Consider the following 9,839-nt stretch of genomic DNA (forward strand, 5'->3'; position numbering starts at 1 on the left):
CGTTCTGAAACCTAAGGGGGGGGGAGCCATATCAATTTTCTTTTTTTTCTTTTTTTTTTTTTTAAATAAAATTTGCGTAGTCTCCGTTGTTTTAACAATCGCTTCATTCAAGCGTGCTTTCAGAACTTTTTGGAAATGTACCCTGTTTGCTTGCTTGCTTCTTCCTAGAAGACGACAGCCTCAAAAGTGCCTTTGCTTCAGTGCCTGCAGCTTCAGGAGAATAAAAGTCACCAAATATGGAAGACCTGAAATTTCACCAGAGGGACTGGCAGTCCGTGTGCTGTGGAAAAATACCCCGTGGAAAATCCACATTTCAGTTCAAATCATGTTAGAGCTACAGCGGGAGCTGCTCTGGAGTCCGTGCCCGGAGCACAGACGTATTTCAGGGCAGCAAGTTACATCTGGAGCGTCTCCAGATACTCAATTGGTTTTAAACCATTGAAGGAGGAGACACCGCTCCTTTCAGAGAGGAAGTCTTTCTTCTCCCGTATAATTATTCAAAGCAAATCTACTCCAGACATTTCCCATCAAGCCGTCCTTCGGATGCGGCCCCTCTCTGGGCATCCAGGCTCTGTTCGTGGCGTCCTTTGGCTCCTGCCAGCCGCAGCCTTGCTCGTCCTCTCCAAGGCAAACCTTGCTCTTCCTTTTCGCCCCGTGTCCCTCCTGCTCTTACCTACAATCATCTGGAATCAGGTGGTAACGCAGCAGAGGAGAGGCAGGAGGTTTGGCTGATGTTTGTAAAACAAGGTGGTTTGTTTGTACAACTAAGCACCCAGAGCCCAGCGCTTAATTTCGTCTCTTTAAAACCAACACACCCCCCCAACTATCTTTTGCCAGCTGAACTTTCCACAAGTTTTTTTAACACAAATTCTGTGCAGCCACTGCCTGCTTCGAGAAGCCGTATTTTGTTTGGACAGAAGGCTGAGATTTTACTGCAAGAGGGCTCACATTTGTCACCCAAGTACTTGCAAACCTTCAGCGTGGCGTACGCCAGACCGACGCAGAACAGCTCGCTGTGCGCTGGCAACTCAGCAGTTCCTCATGGTTTGCTCGCTCTTAATACGAGGAGAAAAGATTTCTAGCACTACCTCATTTAAAAATCACCCTGTAACACTAAATAAACCTATTTTACACTCTAACGATCAAAGCCTTTGCTTCTCCAGTATTTTCTGGCCACGCTGAACGGCTGTCCTGGTCTGCCTTTCAGAGAACAGATCTCAGTGAAATCATGATAATAAGACACCACTATTGACCGGGCTTACTGCGTTATACCAGCACTGGAAACCACAGCAAGAACTGCAGATTGCATTTCGGGATTCGCAGCACAGCTACCAACCAAAGAGAGCCCGAGGGCGGCTGCCATTTGCTAGGAGGCCAACATTTGAGCGCTGAAGTCGGTCACATCTGTACCACTCTATTCTGGGAACCGTGTTTGCGACCCAGCCCTCAACGCGAGAATCTGACAAACCACTCACGACATTTCGTCTTTCCACTGTAACACTCCGAGCCTTATTTTATACCTGCAAACACAGTACTGCTCAAAGAAAAACTCACTGAACCCACATATTCTCTTCCCAAATGGTTTTGTTTCTAATAAATCACTGCTCTTGCTTTTGCCATCTCAGCTGGTGCTCGTGGGGTCACACAGACACCAATTACACATGACCCTAATGATGATCATATTCAACTTCATTCATAACCTATGTCACTACGTAATATTCTAATCTCTGATGTACTGTACTTCTACTGATTATAGGACGAAAGAGGCCAAGGGAGAAGATTCAAACCTGGGGTTGTTTTCAGGTTAAGCATGGATCCAAGACTTTTATAACTTTCTATTAGTTTGGGGGTTGTGCGCCCCAGCTTTGGTTTCCCGTTTTATAGAGGACTATGCACAACTGGGTACGCGGTTGTAACTGCCTACCCACTGATGCTCCAGAAGATTTTTACTCTCCTCACAAATGGGGAGAAAGCCACTATGCAGGGAACACTTACAAAGAAGTTGCAAAATAACTGCGCCTTAATAACTGCGAAGGGTTTTCTGCTACCCCGCCATCATTACCGGAAGGCGCAATCAGCATGGTATCGGCACAGAAGAGTTAAAACCATAAGAAGGATTTGCAGTGAAACAACACCATATTGTCATGAAAACACAGAACTGCAAAGGAACACCAGCCTCCTTGTTAGACATTTTAGTTTATACAGTTCAAAGAAAGAAATTTTAAAGTGACCTCCCTATTATTTTAAATCCCACCCTGTAACGTCTCCTTGCTAATGCTTGTGAAGAAACAGTCATCCTGAAAGCTGAGTATTATTCACTCTCAGCTGCTAATTGGCACTTATCGTGTCCTGTTATAAACATAACGGATCAGTGTTATGTGTGAATTACAATATATCGTACATATATAATTACAATAGATGCTTACTTAGCACCTGGACTGCCAAAAAGAATTTAACTTCTGTTCACCAGACCGTTTGCACTTCAGCCTTTAAAAAGACCAGCGATGGATGCTGGCTCAGACTCTACATCACAAATAAGGAAATGCAGGGATGTCAGGAGCTGAATAACTTGTATGTACAGCATATTAATAACAGCCCTATTTCACCCAGTGAGGCCTTCAACAGAACAAAAGCAAGATACTCAGTCAAGGGGATGCTGGTGGAAAAAGTCACAGATTGCTGAAGTTGCTGTGGACGAATTGAGTGTATCAAAAAAATTTTACGCCTACATCTTGTAAAGATTAGGATGGGATCTCTGAAAGAGGGCATCAAGTTTGATACGTAATTGAATAATCTTTCCTCCTACTCATCTGGATTTACCACGATTATTAGCAGCCCATTTCAGCAGAACAATCAATGGTGCAAGAAGCAGCGGCCGGTCAGCGATTATCATCTCCTGTGAGATGCAACATGGTGTAGTCCCTTGTTTCAGATAACTTCACACTTGACCAGTTCTTTGCCTTTCTTGTTGGAGTAAGCTGCATGACTGATCTGTGATAAATCGGGGACAGAAATCTCCCTGACAATGCTCTATCAACTCTGCTATGTAAACCTCTTGTTAGAAACAACACGAGCACTTAAGGAGTGCAAAGTGTCATCAGTCTGCTGATCCCTCTGCTCCGCACACGCTGGAGGAGGTGACTTCTCCTTCTGCCCCGTGTTTCCAGGCCAGGTTGCTCATTCAGGTTCTGTCCAGGACAGAAACCATGCTTCAGGGTATGCAAGGCTGCAGCCGTCGCTAATTCACTGCCACCCACGGCGAGACTTCATTCACTGCTGCGGCGTGGCTTAGGCTTTAATACAGCCATGCAGCCATCTACAAGAGTACACCCATGGGGGATGCAGAAATGAAACGCTAACTATCGTAACAGCGATTAATCGCCCGCTGCTCTCCAAAACGGTGCCACAAACTCAGAGATCTCAGCCGTGTAACAGTGGCTACGTGGAGGGCACTATGCGTGTTAAAAGCAATAGATAGCCCAATGCACTGAATGAGCGTGGTCTGCAGTAAGATAGGCCAGTTTTGAAGGTTGTGTACCGGTTTCAGAACTCACCAAAGCGGACTTCCCCACACCTCCTGAGCCAAGGACCACTAGCTTGTACTCACGCATGGTGTGGTCTGTTCCAAGAGCGACGATCTGGAAAGCAGGAAAAAAAGCCGACAGTTAAAAGCGTACCTGCACATACAAATTTATGGCACTGTCTTCTGGAAGCAGCAACACTCTCCCCTTCTCCAAATACTCCTGGGAACAAAAATCTCTCTAGTTACAGCCAGGGTTTTTATTTTTCCACCTGGGCACTCAAGTTTAGACGGCCGCTCTGACAGCCCCAGTTTATGTGAGATGCCCAAAGCCCGACCCGTGAGCCTGCTGGGGGTGGGAGAGGAAGAGGATGAATGCACCACGGTACGGACCCAGCGCAGCCACACGTGCCAGCTGCACCGGGTAGCACGAGCTCTCGCTGCCTGTCCCCTGCATTCTCAGCATTTTATAGCCTAAAACAATGAGTATCGGACAAGAAAATTACATCAGTAAGATGAAAGCAGGGAGGTTTGCTTCTCCCAGCCACCCCCAGCAGGGAAGGATTTAGGTCAGTATTTTCTCTCTGGAAAAGGTCAGGCCTAACTTACGGCTGCCAAGGCAGAACCTCTCTGCTCGCCCAAGCAAGGGCTCTGCCTTTTTATGGAAATCTTGCGACTCCCTCGTCTCGCTACGCAGCACCAGAAAACTCCTCATTCTCACCGAGATTCCCTGACAAATAAGGCAAATGACAAAGCTGGTGATAAACATTTTACACTATGTTTACATTATAAGCCAGGCTGGGCTGTCCCTATCAACGGGGCTCAAGCAAACAATGACCTCAGCAGCTAATTATCCCCCTCGTCCCCCAGCAAGAGCGCGCGTTCTTCCCAAGTAAGGCTGCAGAAACGCCAGCGCTCCGAGGCTGGGCAAGCTGCGCTTCCCAAAGGCATTTCAGCTAACGTTGGCACAGGATTTATGGGCTCACTGGCTACAGTTTGAGGACTGCTTCAAAACCAAAAAACGTATTCCGAGTAGTTTGATAGAGAAATGCATCACCCTGTCGACTACCGTTAACAACAGCCTGTGAAGAACAGGGATCGTATTTTTAGCTTTGCAACTGGGGACAAGTCCCTGACAATCTGTGTCTCAAGTTTATATAATCATTAAATCGGGACAGGTTTTTTTCTATCATTTAAATTCCCAAGGGAAAGCTATAAAACACTAAAACACAAGAGGCAAGAGGAAACCCCACGTGCTGCCACACAGCCACAGCCAGTCCCAGCCTGAGCTGCACCGGGGCAGGCAGCCGAACACGCCGCTGACCTTGCCCAGAGATCCCCCCCTTTCGGCCCTCACCCCCCAACCACAGGGGGGTTTATGGTCTAATGGTGACACAAGCACAGGCTTAAACAAAAATAACAAAACCCTGCACGCAGCTGGAGAGAGGCAGACAGAGTCTGCGGCTGGTTTAGCACCGCTTCGAGCTCATTTTTAAGTCAGAACAGAAATTCGGGGCTCGCCTGCCCGCGCTGAGGCTCCCTGCAGTCCCGCAGCCAAGCTGCCCTTCCCTCTCCCAAGCCTTAGGGGGGAATAAAGCTGAGACTAGCAGCAGCAGCCCATAGTTTTAAGCACCTTGAGGCGGTTTTTCTTCAAGTCTTGAAACCTCTAAGAGCTGCAGTTGCTTAACTTCATAGAGATTGTGAAACTAAGTCAAACTGAAAGGGGTTTTCCAGAATGGTAACTCTAAATATGTAAAAGCAGAGCAAGCAATGTCTATGAACTCTGGTACAGCGAAAACATTTTTGGTTACAATTCTGGCAGCTGTAAGCTCTTCTGCTTAAAAATTTCCCCGAGAAGTAACATTCACTTCCTCTCGTTCAAAAATCATGATTTTGGATGGGAGGGGAATTCCAATTAGCAATGACTTTCCCCTTGATAATCCTTAAAAATTAAAAGGCGATGCATTTTTTATAAAGTATAAATGCAGCTTATTGATCCAGTTTATCTTCATCTTCCTACAGTTCCAGGTTGTTCCACCCAAGAAAACCCCAAAGCAATCAAGCTAAGGGTTAAATTTAGCTGTGAACTCTTTCACTTCTTATTTATAGTAAAAATACTTGTGGGAAAGTTTCAGCTGGGAGCAGTACAAGACTCAACTTCTCATTTCTTCTCTACAGTATTTGCTGATTTTTTTTTTTTTCAGGTGCAACAGGAAACCATGATCCCGAAACGCATGAGCCTTATTACTGTAAACCCCACATGCCTTAATTATCTTGTAGCTCCTTCACAAGTATGTTAATGTTATCTGTTTATACAAGGTGAATAGAGTGCTCAAGAAATTACTATGCTGCACCCCAGCCAACGCTTCATTTGGGAACTGTTTATGCCCACCTAAACACAGTCAGACACAGCAGCATTCATTTCCACCCAGAGCTCGGCGTGGTGGAGCTGCGTGCTGTGAAGCGACGGCTACGTTGCAAAGTGGAATGAAATGATGGGCGTTAAGTGTTTCTTTCGATTCAAGAAAAGAATACGATCGCTAAGGAGTGTAAAAAAATAACTTTTAGTGTTGTCATATATGTTGTGAAACTGCTCTCATTAGTTCCGTGGGTGCAAAAATAAAGCAGAAGCTGAGCGCGTCTCCTTGCTCGTGCTCCCTCTTCCCAGGCACACGCAGCCACCTAACTCGGGCCGGACAGCCCTGGGGCACAGGACACGTTTCGTACCAACCCATCGCTGCCCTGAGCCGCAGGCTCCCTCCTCCCCACGCTCCAACCCACCCAGCACCTGTACAGCCACCTCAAACGGGGAGTAATAAATCAGTCAGGTTCAGATTTCATCTGTCATAACGAACGAACTTGGCTTCTACACTGCAGAACACCTGACACCTCAGCATTCAGCTCTTCTCTATCCTGAACAGGAGCATCTCTTTCCTGCCGCTACTGTCACCGCCTGGGAAGTGACAGCAACGGATACTCAGCGATTCACAGCATCAGCCCCAAACTGCCCGGCTCTTCCCCGAAGGAGCGAAGGGCCCTACCCTGTGAACAGACCAACAGGTGATGAAAAGATGCAGGATGTTTGGTTTAATCCACAAAAAGGCAAGGCAGCGCAGGACCTCCGAGAAGGACCAGCAGACGGATGCGAACGCAGATGAAGCTGTAACCTGAAACGCGGCTCCAAGCGCCCGCTCGCCCCCCTCTTTGTTCAGCCAAGCCCTCGCACGCTCTCCTAACGGCACAAATCATCTCTCGCCCTGTTGCAACCGAGTGGCTGAATCAGGGTACAAAGCAGCAAAACTTTCAGGGTATTTCCCAACCAGCGGAAGAAGCCGGGCAGAGGCTGCGGGGAGGATGGTGTGGGGAGAACAGAGGCCCTTCGGGAGGCAAACCTGGCACCAAAATTAGCCGCTCCTGTTACAAAAGTTTTACCAGCCCATCAAGAAGTTTGTCATTTGGGCGGTGGGGAGAGAGAGAGAAGCATAAACAAAGCAGCTCAGTGAGCACAGCACTGAAAGGGAGCGGGTGCAAGAACTGCAGGCTAACCTGAAACGGGATGTGCACCCTGCAAAATGCAAATCCCGAGCGCAAGTTTACACATCCGCAGAAGGCAGTCTGTATTCATTAGCTTCTCCTGACCACTGGCGGAGCTGTGAGTACCGGGGGTGCAGATACGATGCTCAGTGGGAGGAAGACATTGGTAAGAGCACGTGGTCTGATGGCTTTGCATAACTTGGTGAAACGTTGGCCGTAACCGATGACACAATCCCCATTAAGTAAGATGATAACGAAAGACTAAAAAAAAACCACGCAGACACATTCTTGACTCAGCCTTAAAAAAAAACCCCAACCCTGTGCCCTGTAATCATAGATTTGTATGTTGTAGAAGAGCAGAGGACATCAGGAAAGACAGAACTTCAGACTTCAGGGTTTCTTTTCCCCATTACAGGAAACAAGGTTCAGGCAAGTTTTTATTTTAAGCAATGGATTACACACTTAGCAATTCCCAGTTAGCAGTTTCATTTGAAACGTATTGAGAACATTAAAAAACTCCTACCTTGGCATAAAAGATCTCTCATCAGTGTCAGCAGCCCGACTGAAGGTTTTCCCAGGCTCCCTACCAAGGGACTGAAAGAAAACAAAATACAAGAATTAATCATGTTTTAAATTACACTGTATGCAAGCACCAAATCTCCTCTTTATGGTTGCAAACCAAAACACGCCTGTTACAAAATCCACTCTTTTCTTTATCAATGGAGCTCTACACAATTTCTGACTACTCCAATCAAACTACCTTAAAAAAAAAACCCAAAAAAACTCCACCACAATTTAACCTTGCCTCTAGGACAGGGGAAGACTGGAGGGGGCCGGGTGGAATCCAATGGCAAAACACAATTTCTACTTGATTATGTCATTAAAAAACCACTTCACAAACTGGACTCGCAGTTAAGGTAAACCATAGGAAGACAACACAAAACTGAACTTTCTTAGGTGAAAAAGCAAAAATCAAGCTCACAACCGTACAGTTCACATTTCTGTTTAACACAGGGCCACACCGGCTTTTGGGAGCGAGCAGTACAACTCGTCCCCATGCTAGGCAGCGTCAGCTCAGCCACCCGCTCATCCACGTCAGCAGTGCAGCTTCAGCCCAAAATCAGGGTGCCCGGGGCGGAGCGGGCTCACCCACCGAGAGCCACAGCACATCCAGCACCCTGCCCACCCTGACCCACCCGAGGGGCTCGAGATTTCATTTAGGAGCACAGGTTACCTGCTGGTTTGAGTTTGGGGTTTGTTTCTTTTCCCTTTTTTTTTTTAATGCAAATTTCATGTTCCTGACTTTTGTCTACCAGATTTGATAGCAATAAAATACAGCCCGCAGACATGGCAGGAAAAGATTGCCATCACAGGGAGATGTACTTCTCTCTTCTTATGCCCCGTTTTCAAATCATTATCTAAATAACTCGCCCGTTGTTTTCTTTACGTCAATTTTTACCGGATTTATGCAAAGTTGCCAATGCTGTCCACAGTCCCCTGTACCCGCTACTTGATGACTGCATTTGCAAGAAGTTCACGCACATTTCCAAAGTCTCACTTTTTCCCCTGGCAACGCCTTCCACCCCGATACCACGGATTTCATCCCCAAGTACGTGCTGATGGCTATCCTCCCTCCATACCTGACCATTCCTTGTACAGCGGGAATTTTAAAGAACAATTCAACGACCGACTCCTATTGAAAGCCAACGGGATCCGGTCTCCCACGTCCCTTCCAACTTACTCAAACCACCCCCCCCCACCGCCCGCGCACCTGCAGCACCGCCGTGCCTGTGCCGGCGTGGGAAAGCGTTACCCCAGAAACCCGGGGAAATGTGTTTCTGAAGAACAAGCTAGAGATAACAGATCAGCAAAGATATTTTAAACCTGAGTCAGTATGAAATGAGTCAGAAGGCCGCGGCTGGACTGAGAGGCAGGGGGGAAGCCGGGCAGAGGGGGCAGCATCTGCTCCTCCGCGGCCCCCACTCGCTGCAGCGAAGCCGCTCGGGCTGGGAACGCCAGCGAGGGCACTGGCTGGGCTTCCACTGCGCCCCGAGCACGCGTCCTGTGGGTAGGTGTGAACAGGCACGGCCACTTTTTAACAGATTAACAGACTCCATCCATTCTGACAAACTGGATTCCTCAAACCCCCACCCGGCTGCTACGGATCTCCAAGCGCTCGGATCTCCAAGCGCTCAGGAGCTTCCTGTGCTCCCCAGGCTCTTTACTCCTCTCCCCCAGTTTGCTTTTCCCACAACAAGAACCCAGCTTTCTCCTGCAGCAGAGATGGGTGCTGCTTCAGCCAAATCACCCTGTTCCCACTGGACTTTTTCTCCCTAATACAGTCTACACAAAACTTACAAAAGACAAACTGAGGTCAGCCTAACCCCGCTTGAGGTTGTATCACGTTTGCAGTGTGTTTTCAGAGATTAAAACATCGTACGTTCCGCTGTCAAGAAGTCAGGAGAGAGCCAGCAACGTTTCAAGCAGCCCAGTGACCCTGAGTGATCACCAAGCGGAGGAACCATCGCTTGGCCGCTCGCAACCAGCATTGCCGCAGTAGAATCCAGTGACTGCTGCATCACCCACAAAGTAAAATTGTTTTACGGAATCCATGAGGTTTCTTTCCCGTAAGAAACACGCAGTGCCTGTGCAAGCGCGTCGCACCTCCGCAGCCCAGCGGCACGCTGTCGGCAGCACGCCTCTGCGGGAGGCCCCGGCGCAGCACCACCGCACGCCAGAAACAGGAGCGTCGGGCACTGATGCCATCAGGGGCTCTCCGAAGCGA

The 9,839-nt window shown here is 48.0% G+C and overlaps 1 protein-coding gene across 1 annotated transcript in view; it reads right to left on the reverse strand.

Moving 5' to 3' along the window:
- Positions 1-9,839, reverse strand: part of RAP1A (RAP1A, member of RAS oncogene family) — a 41,386-nt gene that overhangs the window by 17,146 nt on the left and 14,401 nt on the right. The window contains exons 2-3 of the mRNA XM_009639399.2: positions 7,578-7,648; positions 3,555-3,638 (exon numbers count right to left, since the gene is read on the reverse strand). Of these exons, the coding sequence (XP_009637694.1) occupies positions 3,555-3,611 (57 nt within the window). The 5' untranslated portion in view covers positions 3,612-3,638; positions 7,578-7,648. The remainder of the gene's footprint in view (positions 1-3,554; positions 3,639-7,577; positions 7,649-9,839) is intronic.

This window comes from Egretta garzetta, unplaced genomic scaffold (assembly GCF_000687185.1).
Source record: "Egretta garzetta isolate BGI_Z169 unplaced genomic scaffold, ASM68718v1 scaffold245, whole genome shotgun sequence".
In the NCBI taxonomy this organism is placed as follows: Eukaryota; Metazoa; Chordata; class Aves; order Pelecaniformes; family Ardeidae; genus Egretta; species Egretta garzetta.